At 43.1% G+C, this 16631-nt stretch overlaps 1 protein-coding gene across 2 annotated transcripts in view; it reads right to left on the bottom strand.

The window, feature by feature from the left end:
- Positions 1 to 16631, bottom strand: part of LOC138417333 (carboxyl-terminal PDZ ligand of neuronal nitric oxide synthase protein) — a 357995-nt gene that overhangs the window by 48995 nt on the left and 292369 nt on the right. For both annotated transcript variants that reach the window (XM_069547209.1, XM_069547220.1), the window contains exons 5-6: positions 14878 to 14986; positions 2615 to 2756 (exon numbers count right to left, since the gene is read on the bottom strand). In XM_069547209.1, coding sequence (XP_069403310.1) covers positions 2615 to 2756; positions 14878 to 14986 — 251 coding nt within the window. The remainder of the gene's footprint in view (positions 1 to 2614; positions 2757 to 14877; positions 14987 to 16631) is intronic.

The raw sequence follows: 16631 nt of genomic DNA, 5'->3' as shown, positions 1-16631 counted from the left end.
AAGTGTAGCCATGACTCTGCACCAACAAGGGAGCAGGGCATTGACAAAGAAGAGTTAATAATGTAAAGGCATCAATCTAATCCTGCTAGCAGCTCCAAGGGCAAATCCTCCAGTTCAGAAGTGAGCAGATCAGCTTTTGTTCTCTGAGCAATGTGGCCAGCTCTAGGTCTGCAAAAATGAAAAGTAAATCTTCCTCCCAGTATAGACACTTAGCTCCTCTTTCCAGAATGAACCACAGTTACCAGTTCTGGAGATGTTCTATGCATAGTGAGCATATATGAAAACACATATTTACATGTATATATTTTTATACAATATTATTGGTATGCTACAAATTCACAGTTCTACATCTTGGCTTTTGTTTTTTAAAAACTCAGCAAAATATCTTGGAGATGATTTTTTATCAGTTCACAGAGAACTAATTCATCCTTTTTAGAGGTTCTACAATATTTCATTACTCGTAACCATAAATTATTATAAAATCCCCTCTTGCTAGTTCAAATTTTTATAACTTTATATATGCATCATTTCACACATGTATGGGTATACCCTTAAGAGGAATTATTAGAAGAGAATTTGAGGGTGATTTGGGGGTCAAAAGCATGTGAAACTTTAAATTTTTTCTACCTTTACCACACACTATGTAAACATGTGTGTCTGAGTTCATCTCTGAGCTTTCTATTCCAATCCACTTAGACACTTATTAATGCATCAGCACAATTTCACAGCTTTATAGTATGTTTTTGTACCTGGAAAGTCACTCCTCTGTCATCACTCATCTTTTCTAGGATTTTTCCTATTCTTGCTTTTTCCCATTTAAAAAAATTATAATAGCTAAAAGCAGAGACATTACTTTGCCAACAAAGATCCATCTAGTCAAGGCTATGGTTTTTCCAGTGGTCATGTATGGATGCGAGAGTTGGCCTGTGAAGAAAGCTGAGTGCCGAAGAATTGATGCTTTTGAACTGTGGTGTTGGAGAAGATTCTTGAGAGTCCCTTGGACTGCAGGGAGATCCAACCAGTCCATTCTGAAGGAGATCAGTCCTGGGTGTTCATTGGAAGGAATGATGCTAAAGCTGAAACTCCAGTACTTTGACCACCTCATGCGAAGAGTTGACTCATTAGAAAAGACTCTGATGCTGGGAGGGACTGGGGGCAGGAGAAGAAGGGGACGACCGAGGATGGGATGGCTGGATGGCATCACTGACTCTATGGACGTGAGTCTGAGTGAACTCCGGGAGCTGGTGATGGACAGGGAGGCCTGGCATACTGCGATTCATGGGGTCGCAGAGAGTCAGCTGAACTGAACTGACATGTATTTGGTGTTTACCACGTGCCAAGTACCAGATTTGGCATTTTAAATATACCTGCTTATCCAATCAACACAATAATTCTATGAGGAAGATCCTATTGTTATTCCTACTTTTTCCAGAAGAGGAAACTAAGGCACAGAGAGGTTATGGAATTTGCCCAAAATCACACAGCTAGTGACCAGTGCAACTTGAATGGAAACCGAAAATCTCTATCCTTCATCACTTAGCAAAACTGCCTTTTGCAATGGGAGACATCTTTTGCCATTTTCTAACTTCTTGAATTGAATGTTTAATTAATTTGATTTTCATGATTGATCATCTATTACTGTAAATAATTAAACCTTTGATTTTCCTCTGAGCACTCTCTTTATCTGTAGCCTATAATTTTAAATATGATAGCTTACCAAGGTGCCTACTTTGCTGATAAAAATTTATATTATAATGTTAAATTTATAGGTTAACGTAAGGAGAATTAACATTTGTATGATGTTGAGATTTCCCAACCAAGAACTTTTCAACTATTTGATTTCTTCATATAAACATATATATTTTATTATGATTATTCAGGTATTTTATCTTTTTTAAGATAAAAAAGTTTTTAAAGATAAAAATAGTTACTTCAGTGGATATTTTCTTCCACCATGACTTCCAACTGGTTGATGCTGGAACAAGAAACCACAGCTATCTAAATGTATTTACTGGACCTTACCTTGAAATTCTCTTATTTCTATCTAATAGCTTTCAGTTTATTTTCATGGGTTTCCCACATAAAAATATAAACAATATTAACTTTTTACCTAATATTCATACTTCTTGCTTCTTGCACATTTACTGTTAGAGAGAGGATAAAAGACACCCTGGTCTTGCTCCTGACTTTTAATGAGACTTGAAGACTGGAGATACTGGAATAATGTCTACCCTGAGGGTTTACAGAACTACAGAATTTAGAAGTAGGAAAAAAAACTACTTAGATAATTGAAAATTATCTTATTTGTTTTATGAAGGTGATTTTGTATGAAAATTTTCTTTGGGATCTGATTTGGTAGTATAAGCAGCTCTACTGTTAAAATGTGTTTCCTGATATCCAGTTTAAATGCTTCTTTGTTTGATAGTTTAAACATCTTTAATTTTCTGTTATAAAAGTAACACACATTCTGTAAAGAAAATTTAGAATCTAGAGAGAAACAGAGAAAATGTTTTTTAGGTGAAGTGGTTGCTCTGGGCTTGGGGGAATGACCCACCACCCTCATTGCGTACCCACCTGCCTGTTCTTCCGCATCCACAGCAGCGACCGTGCCTACCTGGGTCTCCTGAGCTGCTGCTGTTCCTCTCGCTCTCCCCGTCTTCCTGGCCATCAGCATTCTGCTGGGTGTGCTGTAGGCTCAGCTTGTGGCAGACCTCAAAGGCCTGCCCCACCGTCCGGACGATTCGCATAGCTTGGCTCTGGGAAGGATAAAGGAAAGACGAGAATGAAGGCTGTGGAGACCCTCTACAAGGACACAAGAAGGGCCGAGGTGGGAAAGGATATGCGGAAGGCATGCAGACACCCATGAAGCCAGCAAGGGAAAGAGATGGAAAAACCTAACGTTGTTTGGCTGTGCACATACTCACAAAGAAGTATGCAAAAACATTTTCCCTTCCCTCAATTACTCCAGAAAATAGAAACTGTCACCACAGTTTGGAAACAATCAGTCAACTGAATGGACAGATAGCAAAGATTCCAATTCTGGACTTAGCCCAATTCTACCTCCCAAGTTTGAGAACAGTGGTTGATACGGTTCAGAATTCTTTTGGCAACCATGATCAAATGTTTCATGGGTTCATCACATGAAGAGTAACTCAGCTGTCATTTTTCTTTTTCCTGCTAGAAATGGTGGGTTTCCCTGGCATTCCTGCAGACCACGGGCTGTGAAGATACAGGACTGAGAAGCCATGGTCTAAACAGCAGAACCAGCTGAGGACCAGAGTCCAGATCCCTTGGAACGTCACTGGCAGCCAACCATATCTGAGCTGAGCTTCCCAGCCTTGCTCTAAAGACATCGCTCACTGGGTCCACTCCTTTGCTACTTTCTTTTTCTTGCTATTTAACCTCTTCCTCTAACTGCCCCAACATTGTGCTTAACCCTAGCTCTTGGTATTCCACTCCTTAGCTAGGACAGCAGGTGGTGGTTGTTGTTCAGTTGCTCAGTCGTGTCCGACTCTTTGCGACCCCATGGACTGCCGCACCCCAGGCTTCCCTGCCCTTCATCATCTCCCAGAGTTTGTGCAAACTCATGTCCATTGAGTCGGTGATGCCATCCAACCATCTCATCTTCTGTCACCCCCCACTCTTCCTGCCTTCAATTTTTCCCAGCATCAGGGTCTTTTCCATTGAGTCAGCTCTTTGCATCAGATGGCCAAAGTTATGGGAGCTTCAGGACAGCAGGGGACAGGACACAAGAGCCTGTTCCTGAAAGGAGTCTTAAGGGGCCCATACAGGCTAGGAGGAACAGCCACACGCAAGATTTTCAGGGCATGGTCTCCAAAGTAGACAACTGATTATGATTTGCTAATTGTTCTGCTTTCACTTTCCTTCAAAGACCAAGAATGAATTCAGTGAGAGCTGTGCAAGGTTTAAGAACTCAGGATGGGAAACTGAAGGTCACTGCTCCTTTTACAAAAGTGGTCCCCAACCATTCTGCCACCACAGACTGTGGAGTATTCAACTGTGGCTGTCACTCTACGCCTTGAGTTAATTAATCACATGTTGGATAATCTGACTTCAGGTCAGTTGTGACTACCTAGTGACACCATCAGTTCACCCATCACGTTGGGGAAAAAAAAACAAAACAAAACAAGGTAACATCAGCAGTCAGGCAGAACTTCTCATCAGCAAACCAATTCAATTATAGACAAAAAGAGAGTCCAGTGTTTTGATAGCCTGTAAGGCCTTGCTGAGGGTAAACGTGTGATTCATTTATGCTTTTCATAATATTGAAATTAGCTCATATTTCTCCATTACTATGCCCAGGAACCCCTAATTGCCTTAGACCCCATGTGTGGAACTGCCGCTCTAATTCATTCTCTGCTAGGTGTCAAGTCCCCAAATAGCTACCCTTACTATTTTCTCAAGCCTTCCATTACGTCTATGTCCCCTCTTTTCATCTGAGGTTAGAGCATTCATGTTCATGAAAAGGTATCTTAGCCAATCACCATCATATACCTGCTTTAGATCTCAGTCAACTTCTCTTTCTGATGTTTCCCAAACTACTTCCTAGAAGTGACTGTCTTAGAGCTCAAACCCCTTTTAGTCCACCATGCAAACTCTAGGGATGTTCTTAACTTATCTCTTACCTGGAACATCCTGACATGTCTGGATGATGGCCACCTCAAGTGAGGCAGGAAGAAGGGAGTAACTTCTGCGGGATCCCCATCACCCAGCGGTGAGTCAGAGCCTCTGTCCTGCATGTCCACACTTGACTTCCCTCTGTTTCCCAAAGGTCAGGCTGAGGCCCTTTCTCCCACCACAGGTTTGTACTATCTGAGAGAGAACTCCTTCTGCACTGGAAGTTGAGGAGCAGCAGGCACTGGTCTTAAGCAAGAAGCCTCCATCTTTCTCATTTCTCAAATATATAAAAAAGTGTGAGTTAGAGGGCACAGTCCCTAGCCAATCCAGACCAAGTGCCCCACAGCCTTCCCATTTCCTTTGACAATCAAGCTGTGCTCTGATAAGGAGGCTGAGCCAGGAAGCTCAATCCTCGGGTGAAAATGGAGAAGAGTCTGCTCTACTCAAGAGTTCTCCCCCCAGGCCTTAGATCCACTATTGCTTATTCTCTTCAAGAGAATAAGAGCAGACTGCCTGCCTGTGGTTAATCTTTTACAGCAATGCTCATTCCCAGTTTACCGAACATTAGAGACACTATGACCTGCCTACCAAGGACAGCCAGGGTCCATTACACACAGCCTTGCCCCTTTCCCTTCTTCTGACCCTCAGAAATTTTGCTCTCTTAGGCATCTTTACAAGCGACAGAAAAGGGCAAATTTGGGGAAGTCTAGAAATAAAATATGGTAAGTCTAAATGATATGTAGAGATTATGTATTTAATTTCATTACTTCCTTATTTTACATAAATTAACCCAGATAAATCAGTGCATAAGTACCTGCAAAGGCTGAGTTAGTCTTTTCCCAACTGTATCATTATCAGAGTAGAGACCCAGTTTCCCTCTTAAAATCAGATGTGTGCTCAATCGCTCAGTCCTGTCTGACTCTTCGTGACCCCATGAACAACAGCCCGCCAGACGCCTCTGTCCATGGAATTTTCCGGCCAAGAATACTGGAGTAGGTTGCCATACAGAAAGTTCCAAATTTACTACTACATCTGTTGCTCTAAAATCTCAGGTTCTCCTAAGGAGGACATGTTACTAATTCCTCCAAATCTGTAAGTCACAGACACATCCCTTAACTAACTCTTAAGATGATATTAAAAATGGGAGGGTCCTCAAACAAGTGTCCTTGAGTCTGAGGGATAAACCAGAGAAGGGACAGGATTTCTAAACGTGTCTTTGGAAGGAAACACACCAATATAAGTAAGAGGATGTAGCTGGTGGGAAATGACTTTTCAGAGGACCTGCCTTTCTCATGTATCAGGCTGACAATAGATGATGAGATTCACTCAGGACTGAGCATCTGCAGAAACTGGACCCTGGTTCAAATCCCTATTCTCTCACCTTCATCAGGGACCATCATCTGACATACACTCAGCCAATTATTGGCTGAGTTGGCAGTCTCAGCCAACTATTTACAAGCCCACAATGGTTGTAAGGAAGTAGCTGGTCTTAATGTTTAATACTCATATTAATATTTAATATTCCATGTCTCATTTTCACATTTTAGTACATTTACCATGATAAGCAATTGGCTCTTGCCTCTATCATCTGATTCCCTGGAAAAAGTGGAAAATGCAGACTTACAGTTCACTAGTCCTGATTTCCCTATGTTAGAAATGACTCCCCACCTCCCATTTCCTTCCTAGCCTCCCTTCCTCACATTTGCACTACAAAACACCTCTGTAAACTTCAACTGAAAAAGTGAATCACCGATGTTTATACTCTCTCCTTTGCCTCGTAGAGAAATAAATATACGGCTAACATACATGAGAGCCCCTCCCACAGTGCTTGGCATATACCAAGTGCTCAAGAAATGTTTTATTCTGAATATGGAATTCATTGCACCACAGGGGAAATAAGACAGAAAACAAACAGAAGTTCAGAAAAGGCTGGGCTTACTTTATCAATAACAGAAACATGAAGACGTAAAGGGAATTGACTCTTAATGTAGGTAAGTTAGCATCAAAAGGGCTAAAGTCATCATCTCTCTGTCCCCATAGCAACAGAGAAGAACTGGGCCAAATTATCTTTGGTCTGAGCTGGAGAGATGGTTTCTGCTGCAAGGAAATTGTTGAGTAAGAGTTCTGGATTGGCACATTCAGGGCTGAATAACGTTCTGATTTATCTTTTACTCCTCTGTAATGTGAAGGCTGTATTTCCATTCACAGTAAAAGGACACAGTCTTGCCTAGAGAATCCCAGGGATTGGGGAGCCTGGTGGGCTGCCATCTATGGGGTCACACAGAGTTGGACACGACTGAAGCGACTTAGTAGTAGCATGTTTCATGAAGAGCTCTCTGCATTTGAATACACAATGAAGCTACCCTATCTGCTTCACAGAATGATTATATATATGTAAGAGACTGCCCCTGCCCACTCATCACTCCAGCAGTTAGAAGGGGCTGGATGACTACTCCCACTTCTCTCACAACTGTTAGGTGAGTTCAGATGTCTCTTGACCTTTTAGGCTCCTCTTCCTTCACCAGTGAAAAGTCTACTTTCAGAAGATTCTATATAAGGACCTTGCTGGGGGAACATTACTTGCAGGTGGCTCGGAGGCCCAGCCCACACCTGGCAGGAGCTCCCATCACTGATACCATCCGCTCTCCCATGGCCATGCTGGTGCCTGTCTGCCAGGCCTACCCCACGTGGTGACGGGACCTTCTAGCCTTCTAAGCAAGAACACTAGTTCTGCCTGCACCTTGTAATGCAGGAATCACACATGCTGTGATGTACAGTTTATAAACCAGGTCTAACTCAAGAAGGAAAGGGTTTAAGAAAAACCCCTTCCAACGGCCCACACAGGTCACCAGGAAGCAAGTGCTCACACTTCATGACCTTTGGAAAGCACACTGGGGTTTTAGAGACATGAAGCAGAACAAATAACCAGCATGTTCGGAAGGCAGCCTTTTTCAGCTCTAGGATATGACCATTTTCTGGAATTTGCTAGGTTAAAAAAAAAAAAAAGCATCATTACACTGTATTATTTCTGTACAAATCCAGTTCACTGTTACATAAGCCACTGAAAGTACTTGGCCACATGGATCAAATCTTCCCGTCCAAAAGCCAGTTTTGTGTTAGCAACTCTAAAGTATCTGTGGACTTTCAGTTGTCAAGATTAGAACGGATATGGCTGCTTTGATGTTTTCAAAGTTAAGAGGGCATATCTAACCTCAGAGTGGTTCTAGGCTGCAGATAGTGCACTGAAGCCCACAAGGGGTGCCAATTACAGGCAATTTCATAAGAAGAGGACTGGGTAAGAAGCTGTCTTAGAACTTTACAGCACTTGCCCAAGTGGCACCCAGAAATGTTTTTTTAAATCATCTATTTAATCATATTGACAAAACCCTCTTTCTCCTCCCTCCAACCTCAATCCAACACAGAAGTCAAGATGCAAGAAATAGCTAGTCTCTTCTGTATGTTTAATGTGGGTACCAACTGTATTGGTAGTCGGCATTAATATCTGATGAACTGCAGCAAAAATCATGAAAATATCAACAACACTATATTCTCAGTGAGAGTGGGCTATCTACTCAAAAGCAGACAAGAGCCTGCAATGGTACCTTTAGAAAGACAGAAGTCAGAAGGTTGATTTCTGCATTTTACTGGCCCATAGGAAAATAACAGTCAATCATGATTTTATTTTCTGTTTTCATTTTAAGCCATCTTGTTGTTGGTTGGCCCTTGTAAATCTGGAGAATCTTTTGAGTGCTGCATATATGTAAAGAATGGTAATTACTATTAGTCTTATTCTACAGCTGATTTAATAAATAACTGTGGCAGCATTCTGAATTTCACTGTTCTGGAAAAAGTGCTCTCTACTTCACAATTCATGGCAATACGTAAAGGAGTCATCAGATAAGTAAGGAAAGTGACTAGTGTGTGCTAAGTCACTTCAGTCGTGTTCGACTCTGTGCGACCCTATGGACTATGGCCTGCCAGGCTCCTCCATTCTCTGTTCAGGCAACAATACTGGAGTGGGTTGCCATTTCCTTCTCCAGGGGACCTTCCCGACCCAGGGATCAAACTTATGTCTCCTGCATTGGCAGGCAGGTTCTTTACCAATAGCGCCACCTGGGAAACCCAAAGTGACTAGAAGAAGCTCAAAATGCAAGGGGTATACGATGATGATGACGGGGAAAGAAGAGAGGACTGGGGGCCCACTTCCTCCAAGTAAGCACCTTTCTTAGTCCACCAGCTCTCTACCCCAGCGTACATCCCCTCCCCTGCCACTCTGTCTCTCCTGAGAGCTGGAGATTTATCTGCCAAGCGCGTCTGAATTCTAAGAAACTTCAGCCCAGTAAGTCAGTCTAGAATAACTCACAGGTTTATCATTCTTTTCATTTATCACGGCAAGAAAGTACAGTGCCCTTCTCTTGACCTTAACACCACAGAATCTCAGCAAAAATAGAACCGAAGTTCATGTTTCTTTAATGTGTTTTTTGAACCTTAGCAAAAGATTTAAGCTTAAATTTTTCAAGTGATTTCAATCTATAGAGTCTGCAATGCTGAAGCAAGAAAATATATCTGAAACTGTATGTAGAGGAAGACCCAACAAACTAAGGCTCTGAACTGAAAAATGGGTTAGGTTTCTGTCTAACAGGTTATTTAATGGTCCTGATCATATAATTTGATCAAGGCAATGCCTTGGACACCAGAATACTGCTACTATGGAGAAAGCTTAGTTTCAAAGTAGGTTTACACTTTAAACATTGACAGGAGATAGTAGACCTTAGAATTGCCAATGGACTTCTGGCTTTTTCCTCATACTCTGTTAGTCCATGAACCACAGCAGCATAGAGAAAAGAAGGCCGAGTTACAACCTCAGTACTATCAGTAACCACCTAGATGACCACATGTGAGTGAATTTACTTTTCTAGGTACTGATTTCCTCTCCATAAACAAAGAGTTTTGGACTACATGAATTCTGAGACTTACGATTTCTGTATTTTGACTTCTCAACTCAACCTCACACTAACATTTAGAATATAAAAAAGAGCCTCCTTCCCTAAATGTAGGACCTATCTCTTCTCCCTAACTTGAACCTGGCCAGGAAAGCACTCATTCTTTAGCACATGACTGACATCACTGTGCAAAATCCATGCCAAGCCCTTAAGGACGGCTAACCTTCTGTGCTGTGGCCCCTGACCCGATGGTGGCAGTATTACAGGAGGAGATGATTTCTCCTAACCCAAACCTACTGAGCCGTGATTGCAGGCAGAACGGTTTCAAGGAGCTACCTGTGAAGATAATGGGGAGACTCCTGTGGCTCTTGTTAATCACCAGCACTTCACACACTGATGCACTAAGTACAGTCACACCTAGTCAGGGCAGACAGCCACATCCACCTGCGGCTGGGAGCGTGTGACAGGAGTGGGACCTCCACTACACGGGAGGGATCAAGAGACACACAGAGGCTTCGCAGGAGGCAAAAGGCCTTGCAAATGAATACTGTCATTATATCCCCAAAGGAGGGAAATGGGAAAGCCGTGTTGCTAGGAAGTGTCACTAACACTCTGGGCGAGGAGAAGACCCTCTTCCAACCCTTTGCTTCTGGCGCTGGTCTGAACAGTGCTGGGATCTCCCCATTACAATCCTGGTGATCCCTCCTAGTCACATGGAATTTGTTTCCTGAAGGTCACCTCACTCCACACCCACAGATCAGCATTCCTGGGATGCCTTTCATCTTATTTGGTAGCTGGAGAAACTCAGACGCAGAGAGGCTCACATATATTTTATGAATTTTATGTAACAGAGTCAAGCGGCCAAAGCTTAGACTAGGAAGCAGGAAGCTAGGTTCTTATCTCAGGGGCATTGCTGACTCACTGTGTGATCAGTGGTATTTACTTTCCTGGGCCCTCTCTTTCTCCCACTATAAAATGGAGTCAGGATTACCCATACAAAGATATTAAGAGAAAAAAAGGAAAATCTGTGTCAAAGTGACTTGGACCATTCAGAGTTAAGGAGCTCTTCATACCCCAGTAACAAGTACAGTAAAATTCATTTACGAGTAGACCTTGGAGAAATAGGTTATTCCTCAGTCATGCAATTTCCTGATGAAGATAATAAAATGCGGTGGTGAAGGAGGTAAGCTCCAGTGTCAGAGTTTCTAGGTATAGTTCTAACTCCACCACATTTTTTGCGGGGGGAGCCGGTGGTGTGCTATATGTGGGATCTTAGTCCCCCAATCAGGGATCAAACCTGAGCCCCGTGCAGCTGGAATCCAGAGTTCCAACCACTGAACCACGAGGGAAGCCTCTGCACCACTTATGATGAGTTACATCCCTTAAGCTTCTATTTTCTCATCCATAAAACTAAGCATATCATAGGACCTACAGCTTACAGGGCTGCTGAAGGAACAAAGTAAGATAATTTAAATGAAGAGTCTAGAACAGTCACGAGCACATAGCAAGTAACCCAAACTGACTGGATATTATTTGACTTAATAATATAAGGATGGATAATATAGAGTAATAGATGAATGGCTGATAGTATATTATCTTCCTACGATATTCTGCTACCTTACTTTTGACGAAGGCCCAACTGAAAAAAATCAGCTTAAGATTAAAGTTCCAAAGACGAGAACCACATTGGCTACGTGGGTAATTAAAGGAAGACCCATAGGCACAGAATAACCATGGTGCTGGCAGCCAGGTGCAGGGAGGTCATCTGCCAGGCAATCTGAGAATCCTACCCATGTTGCTAACTATGGGAGAGACAATCACGTTTCCCATGGTGAACTATAAGGTAAGGCTCACCCACATGAGAAGCCTGTCATGGGAAATGCCATGAGGACACACTGGGGACATGACATGATGTGAAGAGCAATAACCAAGCGTTAACATAGCAAGGAGCTCATAGAAGGTTTCTCTACACTATGATCAACATAAAGGCCCTGGAGAACACCCAGGTCCACTGGTTTCCAGTCAAGAGACCGTGTGCTCAGTTGCTTTAGTCACGTCTGACTCTTTGCAATCCCATGGACTGTAGTCTGTCACGCTCCTCTGTCCATGGAACTTTCCAGGCAAGAACACTGGAGTGGGTTCCTCTCCAAGGGATCTGCCCAATGCAGGGATTGAACCCACGTCTCCTGTCACTTCTGCATTGCAGGAGTTCATTCTTTACTGCTGAGCTACAGTCAAGAGACCTCCCGACTGACCCACAACAACCAGAAACAACCCTACTAGACAGACTTACTCAGGGTATTTAGTACTTTCCCCCTCACCTCTTAAGTATTCCTACCATTCGCCAATTAAAACTCCTTCCCAAGCTAACTATTATCTCTCCAAATCAGAAATGCTTTATAAGAAAGGAAATTACCAGATCTGGAGACTAACCAGGGTAAGCTTGCAAAACCTTGCAGACGTGGTCCCACTCCTCCCCAACTCTGTTTCCTTTGCGGAACAATTAATTCACTTTTCTTTCCTGGCGTGGAAACCAGCCCTTCCACCTATAGTTCAGCAGCAATGGGGCTCACAGCCCAGGCTGTCTGTAAACAATTCCTTCAGCCATGTGGCTACAGGCCAACAAAGGGCCTGAGAACCAGCTCAGAAGAGTTAAGAGTCTCAGTAGGTGAGGGCAAAAGGGACAGAGAAAATACAAGAGCCAGAGGTCAGCATTAGCTCTGAGACATGGACAAAACTGGTGTTGAGGGGGGCCCGATGACTGCTCCTTTCTCCCTGGGTAATAAGAACTTCATTCTGTGCTTCTCTTCAAGATCAAAGTTCCAGTGGGCATTGTTCTTAGACTCAGGTTTTGGCAGAAGGGCTGGACGATCCCACTGTGTTTGCGCTGCTGTACCAGATCAGATGGCAAAGCAAACATAACGATCTCCTTTACCTAGAGTTCCTGCTCAAAATCCTTTCATTCTACATGTCTCCCTGAGTCTAGCCAGTCAGTGCTTATTCATGGGACCTTGGGCAAGTCATTTAATCTTTCAATTTACTTATCCCATGGAGATTACCATCTTAACTTCTTCACGTGGATTTTTTGTAAGATTAAACATTAAAGCACTCTGTAAATTAAAATATGGTATTTGTAACTTTAATAAAGTCCCAGATTCACACAGTCCGGTCTCTGGACAAAACTTAATATAGAGTGGAGCACTCAAAATGAATGACAGGGAATCCTAGTCTTTGTTCCTGTTGAGGAGCCCTGCAGACGGTCCAGTTTCTAAGTCTCAGGAACACTGTGCATTTCCCTTCCTTCCTTCCGAGCTCCACTACACCTCAAAACCACACAAGTGCTTTTCCCTCTCCCAACCCCTCAATTCTCATCTCCAGTCCCTCTGGCTTTCTTTCTGTCCTTCTCCTTCTGTTAGGGGAAGCACACTGATTGAAACAGCCCACCCTGGCCAGGCACCATAGTAACCATTTGCATGAGTTGTTTTACGACAGGAGGTTCTGCTAAGGAACACGGAACTAATAAGCCTCCACCGACCAGAAGAGTTCAGGAAAGGCCAAAAGGAGACACCACATGTCCGACCACCTCCCAGAATCCTTCTCTCTGGCATCCATCTTGGCTGAATAAGGCGTGTACCACCAGGAAGGACTCTGAGTCAGAATGATTGGCTAAGGACAACCCGGAAACTAATCCATCACCATAAAACCCCAGACTGCAAGCCACTGTGGCAGAGCTGTTGAGCTGTTCTCCTGGGTTCCCTTACTCTACTGCTCTCTGCCCGGGTGTCCTTTCCCAATAAAATCTCTTGCTTTGTCAGCACATGTGTCTCCTCAGACAATTCATTTCTAAGAGTTAGACAAGAGCCCAGTTTCGGGCCCTGGAAGGGGTCCCCCTTGCTGCCACACTTCCTCCTCTATCAGTTCTTTCATATCCTACTTTCATTTTTCCCCCCTCTCAACTGTACTATCACCTAAAAGTGAAATCTGGTAACCTGCCCTTTTTTCCTTCTACTTTTCCAGTTCTGGCTCGTTCCCTTCAATTCCATGATTTGCATTGAAAAGTCTGAGAATAGGTGGGTAAGGGCACACATCTCCTTAGAGGAAGAGGCTGAATCAGCAAAGTATAATTCTCTTTGTGAAGCCAGGGTGGGAGATGGGACGTACATAATATTACAGTAAATCTCGACCCTGTCATGTTTTATTCTTATTATCCCCACTTGGCACAGTACCCACCAATCTATTTGTCTTAGGACATAAGATGCATTAAGATGTCACATGGCATCGAAGAAGGGACAAGCAGGAGAGAATTCAGAAGTAGTCCTCATAGAAAGTCAGGGTCACTGGTTTGTGTCTAGAGTGGTAAGAATCTTACCATTCCACCTTTACCTGTCAGGGACCTTACAGACACAAATATTACTTTCCAATTCTCTTCTACAGAAAAGTAATTCCCAGGACATTAACACATATACATGGAAAAAAATATGATTTCATGGCCAATTCAGTTTGAGAAATGCTAGGTTAAAGCTAAAGGGATTTCTCTAACTTAGGACTTTCTAGCACATTTAAATTAAATAGTTTTAATATGTTAAATGTTAACATATTAAATGTTTTGGATGGTAAATGTTTTACAGGGTACATTTTAGGAAATGCTTGTTTTGATGCCCCTCCTTATTTTATAGAGAGGGAAGCTGAGATCGAAGGGGGATACTGACCCTCATAACATAATTCAGGGGTCCAGGAGAGAAGAGGGGTTACAGCTCATGTTTCCTAACCCCAGTTTTGTGCACTAGACTCCTAGAGGCATGATAGAGAGGAACCCTGTCTCTACAGAACTGCAAAGGTTGCATTTACTCAAGCATCAAGGTTACTGTACCAAAATAACCATCCAGGACAACCAACATCACAAAGTCTAACTAGATCCCACCATGTCATATTTGGAGGTCACTGATCAGAATACAGAATTATGATGAAGGGTGACTTCGGTGAGTGGCAGCCTTCTTTCCTACCACACACCATAAGCATCACTCCTGGTGCTGTCTGCCTGCTGTGTTCCAAAGCACTTTTCCAGTGGCTGCGATCTCTCTAGTCGTTTGCATACAACTAAGTACCAAGTTCAAATGAAACTGAAAGAGAATTTCATTATGTACAAGCAATGGCTGATGAGTGAGAGAGGTGCCCTATATCTTGCATTCAAATAGCCACCTCCAAATCTTGCCTCTTCATCAGCAAGGAGGCAGGTCAATGTTGGGAACACTCTGCTTCCATCAGAGGAAGAGATGACCAATGACAGCCCCTTTACCTTCTTCTTGGATTTAAAGACGTTACACCTGAAGATATTGCTGGCACCATCTCGAGCGATATAGCTGAAGATCTTCAAGTCTTGGGAATCATGAGAGACGTAGAAGATCCTATAGGGAGAACAACAGAAAAATGCACTGAAAATGGCTCAGGTTCAAATCTCCAACAAGGAAACCTCTGTATAAGGACCCCCCGCAGACAGAGCTCTAATCAGTGCTTAGAGCAGGCCTCCTTCCGATGAAAACCACAATGCAGGAGGCACTTTCCGCAAGCTGTACAAACACTGACGTTCCTGTGAGTGACCTCCAGAGGCTGGAGGGTGGACATGGGCAGGACGTGGACCCCACGCTAGCACTGGGCAGTACATCTTTCCTGGTAACTTGTAGGTTACAGGAAAAAATCATTTCCATCCTCATCAGAGCAGTACGTCTGCTTCTAATCCAGGGAAATGTGGGGAGGTTTCCTAATACCTCCAAATGAGAAGACTTAGGGAACCAGCAATGCCAACCACCTATGGAGAGACTAAGACACTGTTTCATTATCTAGGTCCCTTGGTGACAGCTAATCCACTTTCCATCCCTCTCCATCAGGCCGAGGCGTCCATGTATTCACTCCATTAGTCAGCCAATCCCCCAGAGTGCACACTGGGGGTCAGGCACTGTCCCAGCCGCCAGAGGTACAAGTAACAGGACAGAAAAAAGCCCCCGAATTCAGGGAGCTCATAGGCAGGAGATATCAACAAACAAATAGAAAATGAGTGCCATGAAGAAATTATTTGTATGTTATTTAATGTTTGCTTAATCCTTAATGCAAAACCATCCAAATATTTACAAACTCTTTTAACAACTATAAATAGGAAGTTTTTATGCAGTCAATTGCATTTTTCCAAATGGTTAAGCATAGACTGTAACTGTAAGCCTAACACAGCAAATTTTCTTAAGTCTTTTAAAAATGCACTTACAGTAACACAATGATTACAAAATCTTTTTGCTTTTATACCTGAATCAGTTTTTAAATATTAATGTCATGGCTCAAAATGTAGCTTTATCTTTTTACTCTTACACAGAAGATTTGTTACATGCAAACTAAAGAATTTCTCAGCTTTACTCCACCCCCCCCCAATATTCTCCTTTTTAAAACTATTTTCTACTTATTTCTTGTCTGTGCTGGGTCTCTGTTGTGGTACACAGGCTCTCTGTTGCTGCATGTGATTTTCTCTAGCTGTGGCGAGTGGCCGAGCCCCCTCTTGATAAAGGGTGCAATGTCCACTCAAGCCAGAGACCTGGGCAACACCCTCGACTCCTTCTTCCTTTGCTCTCCCCTATCTGTCATCATGACCAGGTTCTCTGCAGTCCATCTCCTGACACATCTCTGGAATGTGTTTTTCTTCAATCTCACAGTACTGCCTTAGTCCACAGGTCCTTACTATTCATCTGGCGTCTTGCAACTCACCTAGGGTCTCTCTGCTTCCTACTTCACCTACTGCCAACCCACTGTCTATTCTGCTAAAAAAAAACAGCATTTTAATAACACAGACAACATCCTGGTATTTCCTTTTAAAAACCATTCAAAGGCTTCCTACTGCCCTCAGGATAAAGCCCACACTCCTCAGCATGGAGTATCTGCATTTCTGCTTTCATCCCTCTCCAGAGGCCTGACCTACATAGCTCTTCAGGACTAGCTGCATACATCTGCCTGCCCCTGCATCTGTGGTGACACCTCTGGCATCCTTGAAGACTTGCTTCAGAGAAGGCT

The sequence above is a fragment of the Ovis canadensis genome, chromosome 1 (assembly GCF_042477335.2).
Source record: "Ovis canadensis isolate MfBH-ARS-UI-01 breed Bighorn chromosome 1, ARS-UI_OviCan_v2, whole genome shotgun sequence".
NCBI classification, from domain to species: Eukaryota; Metazoa; Chordata; class Mammalia; order Artiodactyla; family Bovidae; genus Ovis; species Ovis canadensis.
The sequence above is the reverse complement of the archived record's forward strand: the minus strand, read 5'-3'. Positions and strand labels throughout refer to the sequence as shown.